The 23761-nt window shown below is 45.9% G+C and overlaps 1 protein-coding gene across 1 annotated transcript; it reads right to left on the bottom strand.

The window, feature by feature from the left end:
* Positions 1-16008: 16008 nt before the first annotated feature.
* LOC306701111 (uncharacterized protein) lies at positions 16009-18422 on the bottom strand (the record flags this gene model as incomplete). Its single annotated transcript, XM_079166358.1, has 2 exons — positions 16009-16199; positions 17051-18422. Coding segments are annotated over 2 exons (1563 nt in total), but the record flags the coding sequence as incomplete, so codon positions are not given.
* Between the last annotated feature and the right edge of the window lie 5339 nt (positions 18423-23761).

Raw genomic sequence — 23761 nt, 5'->3', positions numbered from 1 at the left:
GGAGGTGCTAACTCTCATCCCCGCCGCTTCACACTCGGCTGCAAACCGCCCCAATGAATCGCCACCTTACCGTGGTGGAGGAGTTTGCGTGGCTCAGTGATCCTGGGAGCTATGTTGTCCGGGGCAGTAGCCCCTGGTAGGGTCTCCCAAGGCAAACAGGTCTCAGCAGAGAGCCCAGACTAAGAGCGGTAGACTAGCTCTAGGGACGTGGAACGTCACCACACTAGCGGGGAAAGAGCTGGAGCTGGTGCAGGAGGTGGAGCGATACCAGCTAGATATAGTTGGACTCACCTCCACACACAGTACTGGCTCTGGAACCAAGCTCCTGGAGAAGGGTTGGACTTTGTCCTTTTCCGGAGTTGCCCAAGGTGAGAGGCGCCGGGCGGGAATGGGGATACTCACGAGCCCCCGGCTGAGCGCCGCTGTGTTGGAGTTCTCCCCAGAGAACGAGAGGGTCGCCTCCATGCGCCTACGGGTTGCGGGGAGCAAGGCTCTGACTGTGGTTTGTGCTTATGCACCAAACAGCAGTTCAGAGTATCCGGCCTTCTTGGAGTCGGTGGGAGGGGTCCTGGAAAGGGCGCCGCCTGCCGACTCCATAGTTCTCCTGGGGGACTTCAACGCGCACGTGGGCAATGATGGAGAAACCTGGCGGGGGGTGATTGGGAGGAACGGCTTGCCCGATCTGAACCCGAGTGGTGTCTCGTTATTGGACTTCTGTGCTAGCCATGGTTTGGCCATAACGAACACCATGTTCGAACATAAGGTGGTTCATAAGTGTACCTGGTACCAGAACACCTTAGGCCGGAGATCAATGATCGACTTTGTAATTGTATCATCTGATCTGCGGCCGTATGTCTTGGACACTCGGGTGAAGAGAGGAGCAGAGCTGTCAACTGATCACCATCTGGTGGTGAGTTGGATCAGATGGCAGGGGAACCGGTTGGAAAGACCCGGCAAGCCCAAACGTATAGTGAGGGTGAACTGGGAACGTCTGGCGGAGGACCCTGTCCGGGAGGTCTTTAACTCCCACCTCCGGAAGAACTTCTCACACATCCCGAGGGAGGTTGGGAACATGGAATCCGAATGGACCATGTTCAAAGCCTCTATTGTGGACGCGGCCGCTAGGAGCTGTGGCCGGAAGGTCATCGGTGCCTGTCGTGGCGGCAACCCGAGAACCCGATGGTGGACACCGGAGGTGAGGGAAGCCGTCAAGCTGAAGAAGGAGGCCTTCAGGGCCTGTTTGGCCCAGGGGTCTCCTGAAGCAGCTGAGAGGTACCGGCAGGCCAGAAGGACTGCAGCTGCGGTGGTCGCGGGTGCCAAAACTCCCGGCATGGGAGGAGTTCGGGGAGGCCATGGAGAAGGACTTTCGGTTGGCCTCAAGGAGGTTCTGGCAAACCATCCGACGGCTCAGGAAGGGAAAGCAGGGCCTACCCCAGGCTGTTCTCAGCAGGGGGGGGAACTGTTGACCCGGATGGGGGACATCGTCGGGCGGTGGAAAGAACACTTTGAGGAACTCCTAAACCCGACCAACATGTCCTCTGCAGAGGAGGCAGCGCCTGAAGACCTGGGGGGCTCACCCATATCCCTGGCAGAGGTCGCTAAGGTAGTCAAAAAGCTCCTTGGTGGCAAGGCGCCGGGGGTGGATGAGATCCGCCCTGAGATGCTGAAGGCGCTGGACACTGTTGGGCTGTCTTGGCTGACACGCCTCTTCAGTGTCGCATGGGGGTCGGGATCAGTGCCCATGGACTGGCAGACCGGGGTGGTGGTTCCCATTTTCAAAAAGGGGGACCGGAGAGTGTGCTCGAATTATCGGGGTATCACACTACTCAGCCTCCCGGGGAAAGCTTATGCCAGGGTGCTGGAAAGGAGGCTCCGACCGTTTGTCGAACCTCGGATTCAAGAGGAGCAGTGCGGATTCCGTCCCGGCCGTGGAACAGTGGACCAGCTCTTCAGCCTCGCAAGACTACTGGAGGGGTTCTGGGAGTTTGCCCAACCAGTCTACATGTGTTTTGTGGACTTGGAAAAGGCTTTTGACCGGGTCCCTCGGGGGTTCTTGTGGGGGGTGCTGCGGGAGTATGGGGTGCCGGACCCGTTACAACGGGCTATCCGGTCTCTGTACGACTGCAGTAGGAGCTGTGTCCGCATTCTCGGCAATAAGTCAGACACGTTCCCGGTGGGTGTTGGCCTCCGCCAGGGCTGCCCTTTGTCACCGGTCCTGTTCGTGACTTTCATGGACAGGATTTCTAGGCGCAGCCGGGCGGTGGAGAACGTCAGGTTTGGGGGTCTCGGGATCACCTCTCTGCTATTTGCAGACGATGTGGTCCTGTTGGCCTCCTCGGATCTTGACCTCCAGCATTCATTGGGGCGGTTTGCAGCCGAGTGTGAAGCGGCGGGGATGAGAGTTATATACTAATTATGTCAGTTAATTAAGGATTGTATAACAAATAGCTTAAGCTAGGTGAGTGTGATTGTTAAAATAGGAAGTTGATGGTCTTGCTTCTGAAAGAAGAATATCCACACTGTGGGTCAAGACACCTACGCTACGGTTTATTGTTTATTAACAGGCAACTTTGTCGTAACCTATGTTAAAACAATAAATATTGAAACAGCTATTCAAATTTATACCTCATTCAACTTGTAAGTTAATGTTGTGTAATTCCAGTTATGTTTCCCAGTGATGTTCCAACATTAGTGTCTGGAAAGCAATCCTCTTCTTTCCATTGAGCTTCTAATCTCCATTCTTCATCACTACTATGTAGCCTAAGGAAACACACAAACACACACACACACACACACACACACACACAAACACACACACACACACACACACACACACACACACACACACACACACACACACAACTATATGATTTGAAGTCACTGTTGTTTTATAAATGTAATTCATGGTGCTGTTAGCAGTGGGTTAATATGGTACTATGGGCCAGTCAACCCAGTTAATACAGGAACGTGCTGGAGAGCAAACTGTTGTTTGACTGCAGTGAAAATGTTGTTTTTGAAAGGCTAACCGCCAACCAGTGGTGGGCCGTCATGGCCACCTAAGCCTTCCCTGCTGGCCTAAACAGAATCCCAAAGTTATAGCTATTTTATAATTTAATAATTTTTCACAAATATACTACAGGTGTTTTTTCCCATTAGCTTATTTTCTCATTGCAGAGCTACTGTCTTCCTCTGTTGCTCTGCTTCCAGCCTGCAGCTCTGCTTCCAGCACAGCTTGTTTTAAGGAGAGCTTTTATCCAATCAGATTCAGCCCCTATGTCTCTATGTAAGGAGAGAGGCCCGAGGTCCTCTAGAGAGCCTTTGCAGTTTAAAGTAAATGGGGACGTTATTGTTGATTGTCCTAGTCTTCAACCAATCAAATCTTTAGTTTGACATGTTGGGCGTATTCATTGACGTGCCAGTGGTATCGAGGTAGCCTTAACGTGCGCCGTGATTGGTCAGTGGGCCAGCGTGACTTTTGTAAAACAGAAAGCTAGCTAGCAGATCTTAATGTTTATTTTTAGCGTTTTGCTTTTTTAACACTCAATGGCTAAAGAAGGAGGAGAAATGGATTTAGGAGTTACTGACTTTGTTAACAAAGAAAGGAGGATGGACTTTGTCTTTAAGTGAAGGCAGCTTTGGTAAGTGAAGTGCTGTTTTTTTACATCTGCAGTAGCGTTTCTACTGTGTTCATTTGTTTATCGTGTCGTTTTTATGAATAATATAAATGGCTCGTGCTCTAGCGCTGCTGTGTTGCTGGGTTGATTTGTCATGCTTTGTTGTCATATAAATATATGTGACTGGTTCTTGTGAGTTTGTTCTTGTCATTGTGTTGATTACATTGATTCTGACTTGTCTGTTAATGACGAAGCATCCCATCATCGTGGGGTTAGGTTCGGACATTTGATTGTTTGGGCTGTTTCCTTTTTACAAAGCAAGAAATGGGGATTGTGTGGCAATTGCTTTAGCCCTGTTTGAATAAGTAGCTGCTGTTGTTTCCTCGATAGACTAGTTTAGCTTAGCCTCCCTGAAGACACATGCGGACCTCAGCTGTTTTTTGTTATTGTTCCGGGTTCAAAAGGTCACACAGCCCATAGTCTCCTACATGAGCACAGTCCACCGAAAACATTATATTTCCCACAATTTAAGCTTCTGCATTTTCCAAATGCACTAGTATTATTCAAACGTATTGTTCGGTTCGTAAGCCTCGTACCGAACGGTTTAATACGAATACGTGTATTGTTACACCCCCAGAAACAAATAACCGTGGCTTGCGCATCATAATGAGATTATTAGGTGATGGTTCAAGTAGGACAGCATAGACGGCCCAGGTATAAAATGCATGCCACTGCCGCCAACACATATGGATTGAAGCAGCATATTAAGTAATTTAAGATAAAAGTTAAGATAAAAATGTGTTTTGATGGTAATTATTAAATGTATCTTCTTTCAGTCAAAGTTGACTTTTGAACCTATCAACCCTCTGGAGTTATTCTTTGGAAATGTTTGGATCACACGAGTCAGAAGCAACGCAGCCACCATTGAAATATGATTCTACAAATAGTAAAATACAAATAACACATGCAACAAAAACAAGCTGTGCAGCATTGAAATGGAATATGCTTTAAATGAAGGTTAAAACTATTTGACAGTTCTAATACAATTAATGAAAATCCTTGCTGGACTTCTTGGACATATCCCACTCATGGATGTTTGTCCAATAACTGCATCCAGTCTCTGATCTCGAGCTGACAGATCAGACGTTCCCTGTCCTCCTCCTCCACCTCTTTCCTTATTTTTTCTTTTGTCACAAAAACTCAAACCATTTCAATTTTTTATTTTTTTACCTGAGCCACTGTCCTTACCTCAGGAGATACAACATTCCCCGCATTGCAGCCCAAGCCTCTTATTATGTCATTGTCACTCCCGTGGAAATACTTCAGAAAAGTATGACGCTTCTGCCTTCCAACTCTGACACTATTGTCTGCATTTCTTCAGAAGGGGTATGCTTCTTTTATAACCGCTTCACCGCTTTCTCCATGATAAACCTCTTCGGCCAACTTATTTCCTAATGTAGAGAAATGGGGGAGTGGCAGTATGCTGATTGCAAATAGCAGCCACCTGTCAGTCAGGTCATAGAATGATTGTGATTTTGTGAAACAATATTGTCCAAGGTAGATGAGTCCCACTTTTTGAGTCAACACAGAGTCTCAATCACGGGTCTCATGGTTGAAAGTCCTATGTTAGACCCCTCCCATAACATAATAACATAACATAACACATAATACATCATTTCCTCTGATCGTTGCACATGTAGATGCGTTTAATCTGTGTTTCCACCCTGAAAAAGGAATCTAATTGACTTGCCATTGGCTTTATTTTTGTGCTGAGCGACAAGAAACAAATGGAAAATTTGAATCCATGTCTACAAACACTAGGTTTCAATTTTGTGACCATTTCACAATTGCTGTGAGACTGGGTTGGAAATGAAGCGGTTCATGAAAGGGCAGATTCTGCAACAAACTGGTTCTTCGACACTTTTCAAATCCTAAATATAATTCTATCTTGCTAACCATCTAGTAACCCCTCAGATTTTTCTGGTGACCTTTTGGATAAATCAATGGCCTACTCTTAAATAACACTTTTTACAGAGAACATGGTTGTAGCTCCTCCGCGAATCGCCACCTTACCGTGGTGGAGGAGTTTGAGTGGCTCAGTGATCCTGGGAGCTATGTTGTCCGGGGCAGTAGCCCCTGGTAGGGTCTCCCAAGGCAAACAGGTCTCAGGGGAGAGCCCAGACTAAGAGCGGTTCAAAACAACCCTGATGATAAGCAGCCCACGGACTTCAGCCACCTCGTCCGGACCAGGGAAACCGGGGCACCCTCCCGGAGCCAGACCCAGGAGGGGAGCTCGTCGGCGAGTGTCTGGTGGCCGGGCCTTCGCCCGAAGAAACAACATGGAGCAGCCACCCTGTGGACCCACCACCCGCAGAGACAAGAATCGGGGTCGGGTGCAATGCAGACCGGGCGGCAGGTCAGGCCGGAGGCCTGGGCAAGCCGATCGCCGGCAGCATAGACTAGCTCTAGGGACGTGGAACGTCACCTCGCTAGCGGGGAAAGAGCCAGAGCTGGTGCAGGAGGTGGAGCGATACCAGCTAGATATAGTTGGACTCACCTCCACACACAGCACTGGCTCTGGAACCAAGCTCCTGGAGAGGGGTTGGACTTTGTCCTTTTCCGGAGTTGCCCAAGGAAGGTGAGAGGCGCCGGGCGGGAGTGGGGATACTCACGAGCCCCCGGCTGAGCGCCGCTGTGTTGGAGTTCTCCCCAGAGAACGAGAGGGTCGCCTCCATGCGCCTACGGGTTACGGGGAGCAAGGCTCTGACTGTGGTTTGTGCTTATGCACCAAACAGCAGTTCAGAGTATCCGGCCTTCTTGGAGTCGGTGGGAGGGGTCCTGGAAAGGGCGCCGCCTGCCGACTCCATAGTTCTCCTGGGGGACTTCAACGCTCACGTGGGCAATGACGGAGAAACCTGGCGGGGGGTGATTGGGAGGAACGGCTTGCCCGATCTGAACCCGAGTGGTGTCTCGTTATTGGACTTCTGTGCTAGCCACGGTTTGGCCATAACGAACACCATGTTTAAACATAAGGTGGTTCATAAGTGTACCTGGTACCAGAACACCTTAGGCCGGAGATCAATGATCGACTTTGTAATCGTATCATCTGATCTGCGGCCGTATGTCTTGGACACTCGGGTGAAGAGAGGAGCAGAGCTGTCAACTGATCACCACCTGGTGGTGAGTTGGATCAGATGGCAGGGGAACCGGTTGGAAAGACCCGGCAAGCCCAAACGTATAGTGAGGGTGAACTGGGAACGTCTGGCGGAGGACCCTGTCCGGGAGGTCTTTAACTCCCACCTCCGGAAGAACTTCTCACACATCCCAAGGGAGGCTGGGAACATGGAATCCGAATGGACCATGTTCAAAGCCTCTATTGTGGACGCGGCCGCTAGGAGCTGTGGCCGGAAGGTCATCGGTGCCTGTCGTGGCGGCAACCCGAGAACCCGGTGGTGGACACCGGAGGTGAGGGAAGCCGTCAAGCTGAAGAAGGAGGCCTTCAGGGCCTGTTTGGCCCAGGGGTCTCCTGAAGCAGCTGAGAGGTACCGGCAAGCCAGAAGGACTGCAGCTGCGGTGGTCGCGGGTGCTAAAACTCGGGCATGGGAGGAGTTCGGGGAGGCCATGGAGAAGGACTTTCGGTTGGCCTCAAGGAGGTTCTGGCAAACCATCCGACGGCTCAGGAAGGGAAAGCAGGGCCTACCCCAGGCTGTTCTCAGCAGGGGGGGGGAACTGTTGACCCGGAACACTTTGAGGAACTCCTAAACCCGACCAACATGTCCTCTTCAGAGGAGGTAGCGCCTGAAGACCTGGGGGGCTCACCCATATCCCTGGCAGAGGTTGCTAAGGTAGTCAAAAAGCTCCTTGGTGGCAAGGCGCCGGGGGTGGATGAGATCCGCCCTGAGATGCTGAAGGCGCTGGACACTGTTGGGCTGTCTTGGCTGACACGCCTCTTCAGTGTCGCATGGGGGTCGGGATCAGTGCCCATGGACTGGCAGACCGGGGTGGTGGTTCCCATTTTCAAAAAGGGGGACCGGAGAGTGTGCTCGAATTATCGGGGTATCACACTACTCAGCCTCCCGGGGAAAGCTTATGCCAGGGTGCTGGAAAGGAGGCTCCGACCGTTTGTCGAACCTCGGATTCAAGAGGAGCAGTGCGGATTCCGTCCCGGCCGTAGAACAGTGGACCAGCTCTTCACCCTCGCAAGACTACTGGAGGGGTTCTGGGAGTTTGCCCAACCAGTCTACATGTGTTTTGTGGACTTGGAGAAGGCTTTCGACGGGCGATCCGGTCTCTGTACGACTGCAGTAGGAGCTGTGTCCGCATTCTCGGCAATAAGTCAGACACGTTCCCGGTGGGTGTTGGCCTCCGCCAGGGCTGCCCTTTGTCACCGGTCCTGTTCGTGACTTTCATGGACAGGATTTCTAGGCGCAGCCGGGCGGTGGAGAACGTCAGGTTCGGGGGTCTCGGGATCACCTCTCTGCTATATGCAGACGATGTGGTCCTGTTGGCCTCCTCGGATCGTGACCTCCAGCATTCATTGGGGCGGTTTGCAGCTGAGTGTGAAGCGGCGGGGATGAGAGTTAGCACCTCCAAATCCGAGGCCATGGTGCTCTGCCGGAAACCGGTGGATTGCTCCCTCCAGGTGGGGACGGAGTGCCTACCTCAAGTGAAGGAGTTTAAGTATCTCGGGGTCTTGTTCACGAGTGAGGGTAAGATGGAGCGGGAGATCGACAGGCGGATCGGTGCGGCTGCAGCAGTAAAGCAGGCGCTGCACCGGACCGTCTTGGTGAAGAGAGAGCTGAGCCGGAAGGCAAAGCTCTCAATTTACTGGTCGGTCTACGTTCCTACCCTCACCTATGGTCACGAACTCTGGGTCGTGACCGAAAGGACAAGGTCGCGGGTACAAGCGGCCGAAATGAGTTTCCTCCGTAGGGTGGCCGGGCTCAGCCTTAGAGATAGGGTAAGGAGCTCGGACATCAGGAGGGAACTTGGAGTCGAGCCGCTACTCCTTCGCATCGAAAGGAGTCAGCTGAGGTGGTTCGGGCATCTGATTAGGATGCCTCCTGGACGCCTCCCACTGGAGGTTTTCCGGGCACGTCCAACTGGGAGGAGACCCCGGGGAAGACCCAGAACACGCTGGAGGGATTATATCTCCCAGCTGGCCTGGGAACGCTTCGGGATCCCCCAGTATGAGCTGGAAAATGTTGCGGGCGAGAGGGAAGTCTGGGTCAGCCTGCTTGGCCTGCTGCCACCGTGACCCGACCCCGGATAAGCGGAGGAAAATGGATGGAATGGATGGATGGTTGTAGCTTGACTGTGACATTGTTTAACATAAGCTGCATGTTCTTTATTATCAACTAAATTAACTTACATTTCAATGGTAATTAACGTACTAAAACATGTGTAGTTAAAAGGCTAAGGGTCACAGCGTCCTTTTACGGTTTTATCTGAATGTGAGAAATATAAACACAGTGTAAGTGGTGGTGTGCTGGCATATGGACGCCCACGCCTGTCTACAAGAAACACTAGCAGCCTGCTGCCAGATAATACACGCAGATCTACTTTAATACAAAAAACTCTTGTATTATTCCGCCTATTACGTAAAAGGATGGGATTATCGATACACAGATTAATGAACATCCCCCGCTCTGCCCTGTCCCTCCAACCCGCCCGTATGCACACAACACTTCAATTATCTAGATAAAAATAGAAAAGCCCACAATGACTTGCAGTTTAGTTGTTAGATTTTAGTCTTTATTGTACTATTTTTTTCTTGACAATTTGCTAGCGGACATGTGAAAACTTTGACCAACAAAACATCATCATTATTATTATCTTTTTTAATTACAGCATATCGCCAGACTGCGGTAACAGTGAAAAGATGTGTTTTTAAAAAATAAAACAAGAAAGAATAAAGAGAATTCAAACCAAACAGGAAAAAAAACATTTTGACTTTAATATTTGATGGTGTTTTTTTTTTTTCTTTCTTTTTTTAAATTCATGTACACAATTTAACAGTCTAAAAACATTGAACACACAGAGCTGAAGACATTGCAGTGTTGGTTGGGAAGTGGCAGTCCTCAGGGCAGTTTATATACTGTAGCAACATGATCCTGCTGTACTGTCAGATATCTACTGGGGCAGATGGGGAGAGGGGGGCGGAGAGGGGTTTGACTGGGGACTACAAACCAAAATGGCCGTCAATACAAAACTAACAGTCTTCTTTTTTCTTTTTTTTTCTTTAAATCCACCAATCAGGAGTAGAGACAGAGAGCAGAGTTAAGTAGCTTGAAGTGTTGGAAAATAGGGCAGTGGGGGAAATAGGTGGGGGGGGAATGTCTCGATTTTCTTTTTTTACATTTCAGCTTTTTTCTTTTCTCTCGTAGACAATATAAAATCTCACAGACAAGCAAAGAAAAGAATAAAAACACTGGATGTACATGTTTGTATGTATGTATGTTTGCATGTATCGGACGGAGGGGATGAATGAATGGATGGATGGAGGGATAAAAAGAAGGGCTTGAATTATTGCTTTCTGAGTAATTATTATTTTCACTTGTCATCTACATGAATTGCATCTTTCTCATTCTCTCAATCTCTCTCTCTCTCTCTCTTTCTCACCATGGTGTTCTGTTAACACGTGATTACTCTGTTTATTTGGGAGGAAGGAGGAGGGATGAAGGGAGAGAGGAGGAGGAGGGGAAGGAAGGAGGAGGGGTGGGGGTGGGGGTGGGGGGGCTCAGAGCTCCTTGCTCAGCGAATCCCGGGCAGTTCTAATCCTCTTTGTGTGGCCTCACACGTTTCCCGCCTTTTGGTCTGGTAAATGATAACAGAAGAGATTGAAAAATGTATTAAAAAATAGGTCTTGAAAAAAAAGGATAATAATAATAAACAGTCATAAAAAGGGTTATATGTTGTATGTGCGTTTAGTGGTTTAGTACAGATGTTGGTCTAGTGTTGGGTTAGTTTAAGTTATTTTTTGTTAAGGACGTACCCAAAGCAAACAACAACAACAAACATTTCATGTGAAAAGTGTTGTCAAAATATAATGGAGGATCATCATCATATCTGACAACCAACAGGAAGACGTACAGTCTGTCCATCTCTCATTTCCCTCACAGACTCTTGACCATAAGGAGATTTTCCCTGAAATCAAATAACCTGACCATCGTCTGATCTGTCTATATTTATGTCTTTCTGTTTGTCTTTCTGTTTGCTTCCCCCCAGAGATAGAAGGCTAGTTAATCTGGCTTGTTGAAGAGGCTCCGCGACACTTTGATTTTGCCCACTAATCCGTTGATGGACTGAACTCTATTGATGTCTGCTAAACCAGCTTTTCGCTTCCACAGCAAACAGAGAGCTAACTACCTAAGCTACAGCTAGTTAGAGCTAGCAGCCAGCTGCCTATCAGCTGGAAGATTGAGGAGGGAGGCCGAAACACAAAGGTCGACGGTCTGCTTTTGGTGGTTTTAACCCTTATTGTAGGTCACACAAATGGTTTTCATGTTTATAAACTGCATTTACTTTTTTTTAATCAATGATAAGTTGTTTCTGTCTTTCTCAGAATGTCCATTGAAAAGGCAAAACAAATGTATTAGCCTACTCATACGAAAAAAGAATAAGGAGTTGTGCAGCTTCCATTTTTTGTTAATTTTGTGATTGCACGAAAGGCATGGATGCTGAGCATCATTTTTACTAAAACATAAACATAATCACCAACTCAGTCGACAGAAATAATTTTATATTGCACGTTTCTGCAAACAATGGGATTAACGTATGTTGTCTGATTCATTTTTTAACATCATTACTGTGATTGCTCATAGAAAACTACGGCACATTTCCACACCTAAAATTCACCTCTGCAATGTCTTTTGATTATTTTATCAAGACATTTCTCATGTTACACTTATATGCATAAACACAATAGAGGTCAATGAAGAGGATTTTGGGTGTTTTTATTGGAATGTGGATCTTTCAGATCAATTTGAGGATTGTGCATGTTCATCGACAAGTCGCACTGATCTGGTCCTGTCTAGGTCTCGAAACACTCTGGTCCTGGTCATTACTTGGTCTCGGTTTAACTGGTCTTGACTTCAACACTGATGTATCCCATGGTTTGCAAAAATGTGCAATGTCAAAATCTTTCCTGGCGATTCAGCTGTTTATCACACACTCAATTTGAACATTTGTAGTAAAATTGTCGGCAGATAGCCAGTTTATCTTGCAAAACATTTCCTGAGACAATTATCCTTTTGGTGTCATTGCAGCCTGGGCTCATTCAGCGTTAGCATGGAAGACGAAAAGAAAGAAAGAAAACTTTTCCTGTCCAATTCAAATATCTTATAGTAACTGAAATGGGTTAGCAACAGTCCACAGTCAACTGTTTCTGTAAGGACTTTCAGCATTGGCTGGAGGACTTTGATTACGTAGATAGGAAAATAAAATATACAAAAATCTATGTCATCATTTGTTATTGTTAAATCATTTCCATCCAAAATGGATGGTGCATGGCCAATAAGCTTGTTTCTGACATACTGTGGGAGAATAATTGCATATGTAAATATGCATATGTAAAGAAAGTAGTTTGAGATGACAAACTTTTAACTTAATTGATTTAAAAACTCTATTATAAATATCATTTTGGTTAATAATACAAATGTGCCTGAAAAATCGAACAAAAATGGCTGCTTTTCATCAGCCAAAGTCCGTTGTTTAAGAAAATATAACCCAAATTGAATGGACAAATAGTGCTAAATTGTGATCACACAGTATTTTAGCCCTCAAAGACTAACTCTACAATCATGCAACCATTTTGAGTAGCCCGATGACGCTTGGAAATTGTAAATGGGAAGCCGTTCCCAAAGCTAGCACCCCACATGGGAAAGCGTCAGTTACAGTTTTGGTCTATAAAACCACAATTACAAAAAATATATCTGAAACTAACCCGATCTCATGGGAAGGCATATAAATAGCCCGTCATTTACTGATCTCTCCGCGTGTCATTAGAAAGGATTTTAGGTTTTTCGCATGTCCATTATATGTTACAAGGTTAACATTGTGAAAAGGCTTTTAGCCCGTCACTTAATGCTACGTAGTTACAGTGAAAAGGTTGTGGTTGTATTTAGGCAACAAAACAATATTAGCAAAGAAAACATAATGTAACTTGAAACTGATCTCATATCAGTCTCCTGGTTGAAGGTCCTATGTTTGTTTGAGCCATCCACCATAAGCGGCCTCTTGAGAGTGTAGTTACACGGATGCATTGATATTGCAGTCAGTGCAGACTACATGCATACACTCAAAATGACACGCTAAAAGCAAGAAAGACGTTCTTATTGCAAGCAAAATGACTTACCATTGGAACGTCATACATACGCCATTTGGTGAGAGTAGGCTATTCAACTGAATTTATACAGCCCAGTATCACAAATCACCCAATATCACAGATCAATTATAGTTCAGAGCCAAAGCTAGGTGTTAAATGGAGTTCAATTTTAGCAAAAGAGTTTGAACTTCAAAAGGGCTTCTAGTAAATCGCACTGCAGCAGGTTTTGCGGTGCTCTCCACAAACATCTGCTGGGCTGCATGAGATCAAAGCGAGGTGGGTTGCTGGACATAGAGCCTCAGACTGCACTTGAATGGAGAGGGAGGCTGGGACTGATAAATAATGGAGGAAGGAACAGAGCACCTTCTGGATCACAGGCACTTCACCTCCTCATACTCAGTGTCCAGCAGCTTTCGAGCTTCGGGTCCCAGGTGGGAACGAGTAAAACGGTACAAAGAGAAGTGAAGCTGTGCTGGAAAACTGCTTAGAAACAAAATGGCCAAAAGCTCAAAATGTCAGAAGATGTCAAATTGCATCTCTGTCCTTGTATTTCCTCACATCAATGCCAAATCCAATTCATTTCTTCAGGTCATGACTGCACCAAATAAAAGTGGAGAATCAAACACGTTACTGCTCTAAAATGACTGTTTGGTGGGGGCTGTAGTTAGCTTGTGACCGAGTGTGCCATGTAGCAGTAGCAGTAAAATATATGTGTACAAAAGTTCATGAACAGCCAGCCTCTAACCATAGCTGCCCTGGGAATCTGCACTCACCATCTGAGTCCTTGTAATAAGTTAAATAGTTTAGATTGTTTGTCTGTTCTTGAACTTGACATGATAATGAAATTAGCAGTCACTAAAGTAAAAGGGATGCTTCTCTCTCTTTCCAACTCTCGTTCTCTCGTCTATCGAACACACACGGGATATTTACAGGTGAACAAACACTTTTTTAACAACTACAATTTCATTAAAACTCAGGAAGAACTGCTACATTATTGTGTCATGCAATCACCCAGGTAAAGTTGACATGCCTATGTGGTTCTGCACATACAGTGGCTTTACTTATGTGTGGACAAAATACATATATAGTTCATCATGTTGGGAAATACGCTTCTTCAATTTTAATCCTGTGTATGTTAAGTATGGAGCTGGAGTCAGGATGTGGTTCACCTAGCTTAGCACAAAGACTAGACGCAGGGGGAAACAGCTAGCCCGGCTCCAAAGTTAAAAAGAACACACCTACCAACATCTCTAAAGCTCACTAAGCCACGTTTCCACCAAGAAGTTCCTGTTCATTTTAGTCCTGTTACTACTTTTCAAGGAACTAAAAGGTTGCCTCAGCCCATTGTTGTTTGAGTTTCCATAGCGGACTTAAGACCTGCGAATATTAGACAAACAACGTCTCGCCCCAGGCTAAACACACTGCAGCCTGAAGTTCAGTATGCCTACTCCATAGTATTTACTGATGCATGTTGAATGTAATGTCTGTCTCTACATAGAATCATTGTGTGAGTGTTTGATAGTTATTTATTTGTGCTTTAGAGCGTAACCGCCATGAAACTATCAGAAAAAAACTTCCCTCTCATTTACAGCATCTATTTCTCTTTTTCTCTCTGTTCTTTTTATGATTCTGGAAAAACCTGACTTTACTTTCACTGTTATCAAACAAAGAGAAATGCTCTCCCCTCCTAAAATGGTCCTTAATCCATTCTAGAGCACTTACGTGTTTCTATGAATGACGCAGTAAACGAGTTGATGCAGAGACGCTGTGTGTGTTTGACCGATCAGCGACAGTCATCACTGCAAACCCCACTTCGAAAATTCCTGTACTTTCAGAAAGTACTACCCCCCAACCAGGGCCTTTTAAAGGATGTTTTGAGGGTGTCCCCACAACATAACATACAATATACAATACAATATAATATAGGCCCTAGACCTGCGGTTAAAACGCAATGAGTTCCTCAAAAAGTTCCTCGTCACTGGGAAAGGTTTTAACATTTGTTAAGGGGCTTTAGTGAGCTTAAGATATGTTGGTGTATTTTTCTTTTACTTTGGACAGAGCCAAAGGTAGCTGATTCCCCCTGCTTCCAGTCTCTGTGCTAAGCTAGGTTTACCACATCCTGACTCCAGCTCTTCTATTTAACCACAGACATCCTAACTCTTGGGAAAAAAAGCATATATGTGTGTTTCCCAAAATGTTGAAAAGTTAAACGTGTGTTTGAATGTGTATAGCCTGTGCTAATATGTGTGATTATACATTTGGCACAATTTAAGTAACCTGTGCATAAATGTGTGTTTGTGTTATGTGTGCATGTTTTTAGTATCAAATGTCGGCGTCGTAACACCCATTTAGACCGTTGTCGACGCACAGCTCCCTCTCTAATTGGTCAGCTGCGGCTGACACCACGTTCTGAACAATGGCCACCGCTGCCTCTCGAAGATCCCTCTTCCTCATCTCCTCCTCCTCCTCATCTTCCTCCTCCCCCTCCCTCTCTCCCTGGTCATATGACTCTGCACCATAGTGACAACCTCTGTTTTGTGGAGACTCCGCCTCCCTTCCTTCCCCTTCCCCCTCCTCCTCCCTGCTAACGGCTAGTGCTAGCTCAGGTTCTTGACAGCTGGTTTTAGTTTGTTTACTGCTACCGTTTATTAGTGCTGGCGCTTGTTGTTGTTGTCTGTTGTTAGTATCTCCTTCTTTGCTGCTGGTGCTGTTTTGTGTCTCATCAGAGTCCCGGTCGGCGTGCTCTAACTCACCGCTGTTCACGGCTGTGGCATTGATGATCTTGGCGTTGCTCTCCTCTTTTGCTCCTCCTGCCTCTTTGCTCTTCTTCACAGGGCTGCCCCCCGTCGTCTTCTCCTCCTCCTGGTGATTGTGTTCGGCATTCTCTTCCCCCGTGCCGTTGGAGCAGCCGTTCTCCCCATTGGTCACGGGAGCTTCAACTGGCGTCTTCTCCACCTCCTTTGCCGCCTCCCCTCTGGTCTCCGCCGCCGGTGTCTTCTCCTCCTCCACTGCATCTTTGTCATTGGTCTCCTTGGCTGCTGTATCAACTTCACCATCAGCAGCTCCTTCCTCCACTGCCTCTTCTCCCTCTCCTCCCTCCACGAACTCCTCCTCCTCCTTGGCAGCCTCACCCATGTCCACACTAGTGGACTTGCCCTTTCGCAGGATGAAGTTCTTCAGAGAAACTGCACGGCCAAAATGTGTGCGCTTGGCCTTGGCTGACTTGCCGTCTTTGCCTTCCTCTGCTGCTCCATCCTCACCTGCAGGGAAGAAAAGAGTTCAGGGTTAAAGCTTCCTTATGACTAATGAGATTTTCATTGATTACCTCTGAAAGGTAATCAAAGGATCACAAAGGATTAAAATAAATTAATTGATAGATGAGTTTATGATTTTCCCAAGCATAATAATTAGTATACCAGTAACTAAATTTAAGGCTGCCTTAATTAATTGTTGGCCACTAGGGGGAAATAAATAAATCTAGATATACTGACCTGACACATACAGCCACACCTGTCACTGGCTTATTAAATTGTTATGGATGAAGATCGTGACCAACTGATGAATACAAGTCCAACTTTTACTCTACTTTTAGCTCCTTTTAGGTCTCAATGTAGCAACTCTGCAGGCTCTTTAGCTGCTAAAGGCTCAACTTTCCTCACCAGACAAATTTCTTTACGGGAAGATGAGCTGTGCTCGTCACAAAGAGGAATTCAGGTTGAAAGTGAATATGTTTATACCGATCTCCTACCAAAATGTATATATTCTCTCTTGAAAATCAGTTTAAAAAAATGAGCCAAGGGTTCTCTATTTTTGTACATTCAGACTTTGAATGTTTGAATGGTGTCCATGGTAAACTCTGTGTCTGGCCTTCTTTAAAAGGGTCACAAGATAAATCTGGAGGGGGGTCAGTTTTGCTACACTCTGATCTGTGGATTTATTTGAGAAATATTGGATAATATAACCTTTTTGGGTTACAAACAGTTTTTGAAAGAAATCTGAGATGTTTAGAAATGTGACACGTGGCCCCAACCAGATGCTGTGTTTTGGTACAAAGTCACAATTTCTGTCATCTAACCTGTGGCTGCAGCTGTAGTTGCATCCTCCTCCCCACTGGGGGCGCACTCTGTGTTGGCACGTTTGGACTTGGGGATGACGCGCTTCTTGAAGGAGGTCCAGATCTCGTTGGCGTGTTGCGTCACAGTCACACCTCCCACCGTTGCTGCCTTCTCCTCCTCCCCTCCCCCAGCCTTTTCCTGCCCTCCCTCCGTCTCAACCTCCTCTGCTCCTCCCTCTGCCTTAGCCTCCTCTCCTCCCTCCTCTCCTCCCGCCGCTGCCACCTCCTCTGGCTTTGCGTTGTCAGCAGAGTCTTTGTCAGAACCCTTGGCCTTACCGCTGATGCCGACCATGGATGGGTCCCTCTTCAGGCCCTGGAAGGTCCAGGAGCGTTTCAGCTTCCATCTCTTCTGCCCCGACTCTTTGGAGTCCAGCGTGGAGGAGTCTCCGCCTCCTTCTCCTCCTTCAGCTCCATCCTCCTTAAGGTCTTCTACTCCTCCTCCTCCACTCTTCTTGTGAGCCTTCTGAGCCATGAGCTTCTTGAAGGAGTGCCAGCGTTTCATGTGCTTGGTGGCTGCCGAGGACGACGATGCTTTCTGTTCTCCCTCTGCGCCTCCCTCTGCACCTCCCTCTGCACCCCCCTCTGCGTCCCCCTCTGCTCCTCCTGCTGCTGCACCCTCCTCTATGTTGGAGTCTGCAGTGGTGTTAAGTGCTTCAGGATCTTCCATCCGGTCCAAGGACTTGGATCGGACCTTTACTTGTTTCTGGGGTTCTGCTGCGGCGCCGTCCTTCTTCTCGGTGCTGCGATGGGAGAAGATCCTCGCCACCGGCTTCCTAATTAAATCTCGAACTGTGGATTTAGCCTCGGCCGGTTTGCCCTTCTCTGCTTTCTTCTCCTCCTCCTTTTCTCCATTTTCTGGAGCTTTTTCTATCGCTGCATTTCCCTCTGCACCTCCCTCTGCTCCGTCCTCAGCTGCTACACCCTCCTCACCTCCTTTCTCTCCCTCTTTCTCCCCTCCTTCAGTGGCATTCTCTTCTCCTCCTCCAGTGGCTGTGCTCTGCTCTTTCTTCTTCCTTCCTCCCATCACCTTCCCCAGGCCGCTCTTGTTGAGGAAGGAGTCCAAGAACGAGGTCTTGGGCTCAGTAGAGGAGGCATTTTCCAAACTCTGAGGAGGAGCTGCCTCCCCAGTCGCTGCTGCTTCTCCCTCCTCGGCTCCTGTCACCGCCGCTGTGTCGTTATTCACTGTCTCTTTGTTATCAACAACCTCGCTGTTGACAGCGGTGCCATCTTTATCGACAACTTCACTGTTGACAGTCTCTGACTTTGCGTTGGCGTCTTTAGCCTGTTGCTCGGCCTCCGCCGGCTTGCTCTCCGGGGTTTTCCCGTCTTCCTGGACCACAGGCGCAGCGCTGGCCTCCGTCGCCGCCATTTTGGAAAGGGAAAACAAACAACAACAAAATAAAAAGTGTGTTCTTTCCTTCCTTCCCTGGCCTTCTGCCCTCCTCTTCCTCTCTCTTTCTGTTTTTTTTTGTTCCTCCCGCTGTGGTGGCGCTCTCAGGTCATGGAGAACTGGGTGGAGAACAGTGATGAGGAGGAAAGATACTCAGCATCCTACTAGTCCTCCAAACTCCTGCAGAGAAAAGAGGGATGAGAAGAGGGGCAGAGAGAGGAAGAAGCGCAGATGGTTAATAGCCTGAATCAACACCATAGACAATCAATTAGTCTAGTCTAGACTGTGCATTGAATGGGGAATGAAGTGTAACAAAATAGAGAATCTCAGAGGGAAATGGAATGCAATTATGATGTTTCCTAATCAGTCACGCTTCCAAAATTCACACCCTGTGTGATCTGCTGTGGGACACACACACACTCGTACTTTGACTTTTTGAAATTACATGGCTCAAGAGGTTTTTGGAGATGCAAAATGTGTACCACACAGCAGCAATAAAAAGGCCTTGCTTCCTAAAAGCCTCATTATTATTCTGTTCAGAGTTTGACGCTTAATTTTCATCAGTTGGTGTTTCAAAACCACAGATGGACAGTCCTGAGCTGGTATTTGTCCAGATATTGAACATTGTTTTGTGTTTGACAGTCTCATCAAGCTCAGAGACGTTATTTAAGCAACATGGCGATTCATGAGTTGAATGTTCATTCAAGGGATTTGGTATCGCACGGACATAAAGTTGACTTTCTGATACAACTAAAAACAGAATGGTCAAACTTGAGAGCGTTTTTGTCACTAGTATGGGTAAAGCTCTAAAAATATTGGATACTATGTCCATTAGCACCTTAGACTCTCCTTCCTTGGTGTACATCCACAAAACACCCACATCTTTCAAGGGTTCATCCCATCATCAGGCTTGATTTCCTAGACTTGACAAAGATCCTCTAAAGTACCAGGAGACATTATAGTTCCAAAGGTTTGGTTTCTACTGAAGCCGTAAATCTTTAGAAACGCCTCAAATATTTCATATTTATAATAACATGTTACCCAGTGCAACAGTGCATTTATGTGTTTTTAAAGGAGCTCTATGGCACAAAGCAAGAAGTTATATCAGCCTTTGATACCTGCACATTACTATAGTATTTTCATGGGATTTGTTGATATATAAGAAAAAATTACCAGACTTCTCCTTTAAACACTGCTGCTTGGTTGTAACACCTTTGGAGAATTTAATGAATGAATCAGCAGATCAATGAATTTGTGAGTCACACGCTGATGCTTTTCAGTTGTGTGAAACTGTGAAGAGTCCAGACGTTTAGTCACACACTCTCCAAGGAGAAGGTGAGTGAGTCAGACTGCAGGAGGCAAAGAGATGCAGAAAGAGAGGCACTCGGGTGGAGAAACAATCACACAGGGGAGATGGAGGGGTGAGTGAGGGAGGAGAACACAGACAGACAGAGAGAGAGAAAGAGAGAGGTGTAAACACATACATCACATGCTCCAGATAATCTCACTATGTTGTTGCCACAACTGACTGACTGATTGACCAACTGGATGGCTCACTGGTTGACCGAATGCTATATTGGCTGGCTTGCTACACTGGCTGCCTGTTAGATTTAATGGTTGATTCACTGGCTGGCTGGCTGGTTAGTTTACTCAGTTCAAACTGTTCAATCAGTCAGAGCACTTCGGTAAAAACTAGAATTACCACCTCCGCCAACCAGTCAAGTTGCAGTGTACATCCATGTCTGTCCAAATCATTTTATTTCTTACTCAAATCAGCCTTTCATGATTCCTATTTCCTTGTCTCCTGAAACAACACCGCCAACCACCACACCGATAAATGGTAATGGTAAATGGACTGCACTTGTACAGCACTTTTCTAGTCTTTCTGACCACTCAAAGCGTGTTCACACTAGTTGTCATCATTCACCCAATCGCACACTGATGGCAGGGGCTAAGATACACCTGCCATCAGACTATCACCTTCATACACCGTAGGCACAGCTACGGGAGCAATTATAAGGTTAAGTGTCTTGCTCAAGGACACATTGACATGCGACCAGCGGAGCCAGGAATCGAACATCCAATCCTCTGGACGACCCTGCTCTCCACTTAGGCCATGTCCACACTACTCCGTTTCCATTTGAAAACGCATATGTTTTGCTGAGTTGTCCACACTACGCCGGCGTTTTCGAGCAACGAAAACGGAGGACGGATACGTTTGAAAACAATCACGCCCAGACCTGCGTTTGCTACTTGCTTGGTTCTTAGCAGTCATGACGTGTCCTTCCCTGATTCGTCATGCCTATCTGGATGATGGACTTCTGAGCTCTCTGGCATGCTGTTCAGAGGGTCAACTGGCTGGCTGATTGGTTAACTTGTTGACCTGAGGCAGCATCAGACTCGCCACTATAAGCAGACACGTTGTTGCCAACTTGTTGCTGAGTAGGGGTATGTTTTATTAACTTTATGGCAATCATGTTATTCGTCCCTCTTGCTGTTCTGACATGTTTTATAAGTTCATTTCTAGGTTTAAATACACTTTGTGTCGTTCAAGGGGGCAGCATTCCTGCAAGTAAACATGACCTGACGAGGTCGCCAACTATCTTGTTGGATGAATGGTCAGTGGCTCCCTCCTCCTGGCTTAATGCTACACTGTCTCTTGCTTACTATTCTGAGCTGTTAGCCTGTTAGCTCTGATGTACACAACTCATTACTATGCCTGTTACTACCCTTAGAATATAAATGGACACCTCAACCGCTGCACACAGAAATAGCTACACACTCTTAGTATCAGGCAGTATTAGAATCAAAGTGTTATTCAGGTGCATGCAGGTTATGCAGGTGCAAAGTAATGTGCACATATTAGTCTCAGCGACACCTACACAAAGGCTAATGACAACACCAAAAGCAGCATTTACTTTCAGCTATCTGCAGTTAAGTTTTTTTTTTGCTGGAACTGAATGATGAATTATCTCTCAGAGTTCATTGAACTTGAGCAGTGAGTCATTTATCCCACATCCATTACAAACGAGGAAACTGCTGGAGCTGCTAAACGCATTTCAAGTCTTCAGGTTGGGTTTGAAGTTACAACAGACGATGAAAGGCTTTCATTCATTCAGCGACACGTTTGCTCAGACTGTTCGTACATGCAAGTCACATTAGCAGCTGAATTTGCAAAGAAATTATGAAGCATTTGGTCTACTATTCTGCTCATCAATAATTCAGCCTTTGATTCCTGGATTTATTAAAATACTTCACATGCAATTGTAGAATCTCCACTGCTGTTTTTTTCAATTAGTCTCTATTGGCTTTATTGACCTTCAGCATTACTTTTTCTTTTATTCAAACCCCTGCAGGACCTTGAAAAATCTTAAAATATCTGAAATTGTACCGTACATTTTCGTTTTGTCCAATTTTGTCTCTTAAGTTTTGGCTTTGTTTTCTGCATGTTTCTTTCTCCAAGTATTAAGACTATTTTATTGAAGCTGCTTTTTGGATCATGTTAGTCTTGATAAACTTCTAAATTGAAGGCAGAATTATTGTTTTAACACTCGATAGATTTCAAAGTTGATATCAAAGAAGTGAGCTAGTCAGAAATTGTGTGACATAAGGGTGCTCATTGGCACTAAAACTCACAGTCTATCTTTAAATATTTAGAATATAAATTAGACCGGTCGTGATAAGACTATCAGCCTCGAATGGCTTTGTATCCTGTAATTTACATGAGCTATGCCATGTGGAGGTAAATCTCTTGAAAATGCCAAATGGATGGCACTGTTCTTCCAGAGCAAACTGAGCCAGTGGTTGAATACAATTAACTACCTTCTGGACTTGACTTTGGCCTTATAGACTTCGGTGGCGTGACATGTCTGAGGTGCTTTCTGTCGGCACTTCAAGTCTTCAGGGGATAAAGTGAGCAAGCGCTTCAAACTTCAGTTGTCTCCATTAATCTGAAGTCAAGTTCTTAACCCATCAAAGCCAACTCTTTGGAAGAATTCACAGAAAGTCTTACCAACACATTCTCACACACTTGTCAATGAAAAGTCTACTTAGTTTTTTAGGTTTACTTACACAACAAAAGTACTTGGTTCGGTTCAGGAAAAGATCGTGGTTTGGGTTAAAATAACTTGGTTTGTTACATAAAATAAGTACATTTTCTACGTCACTGTTGTTAGTAAAGTATGAAAGTTACCTAACGAAAATAAGGTCAAATAAGTCAACTTTGACTTGGTTTCACACAGGTCACAAACAGCAGTCTCTTGGGTGAAAGTCCTGTGTTTGAACCATCCTAGCATACTCACCATACCTACGGGCATTTCCACATGAACTGAAGGCTGCTAAGTTTATTCCATTATTAAAGAAAGGGTATAAAGTAGATCAAAATAACAACAAACCAGAGCCAGTTTTATGTATTTTATCTAGAAAAATAAAGAACACTTGCTACTACATTACATTCTTCCTTGGAACTCACCAGATAAGGCACCGGTTTGCTCCAACTGAACAACATCTTAAACCCTCTGCACTAGCACACCTCCGAGGTCGGAATTGGATAGGAGGCCTCGACAATTTCTGTGACTTTCAAAAACACAATCCATGCCAGGTGTATGGAGGCGAGAAATTAGGCTGGGTTTAAAGTTCTCTCTCAAGCTACCTTTTTCTTTCCTTCAGAATTTCTATAGCAAATACATTCCCCCATAAGTGAATCATTATTAAGTCTTGTTTCTCTTTTTTAATGTGGCCGTATAAACCCTTTTGCCTGATAGTGTAGTCAGATGACACGTTGTATGAACTAGTTATTATCAAACACACCCCCAGCATTTAAATCCAAGATTCTATACAGACCGGACGTTTGGATTCAGCCAGAGCTTGTGTCATAAAGTGTCCCAAGAAGCAATGGAAAAAGCAGTGGTGGGCCGTCAGAGTGTCTCTTCCGTGATGGGTTGCCAGTTTGAGCGAAGTCCACTGAAAACATTATATTTCCCACAATATAAGCTTCTGCATTTTCCAAATGCACTAGTATTATTCAAACGTATTGTTCGTTTCGTAAGCCTCATACCAAACGGTTTAATACAAATATGTGTATTGTTACACCCCTAGAAACAAATAATAACCATAGCTGTGGCGTCATAATGAGGTTATTAGGAGATGGTTCAACTGTAGAAGGACAGCACAGAAGGCCCAGGTAAAAAATGCACGGCCCGCCACTGGGAAAAAGTAGTCTGCATTTGTAGAAAATGGTAGCTCAGACAATACAGGAGGCGACTGATCACCTCAACCATGAATTCACTGGTTTCAAGTCATTAAAACGCATTTAAGAA

Source organism: Pholis gunnellus (genome assembly GCF_910591455.1).
Source record: "Pholis gunnellus genome assembly, chromosome: 9".
Lineage (NCBI taxonomy): Eukaryota > Metazoa > Chordata > Actinopteri > Perciformes > Pholidae > Pholis > Pholis gunnellus.
The sequence above is the reverse complement of the archived record's forward strand: the minus strand, read 5'-3'. Positions and strand labels throughout refer to the sequence as shown.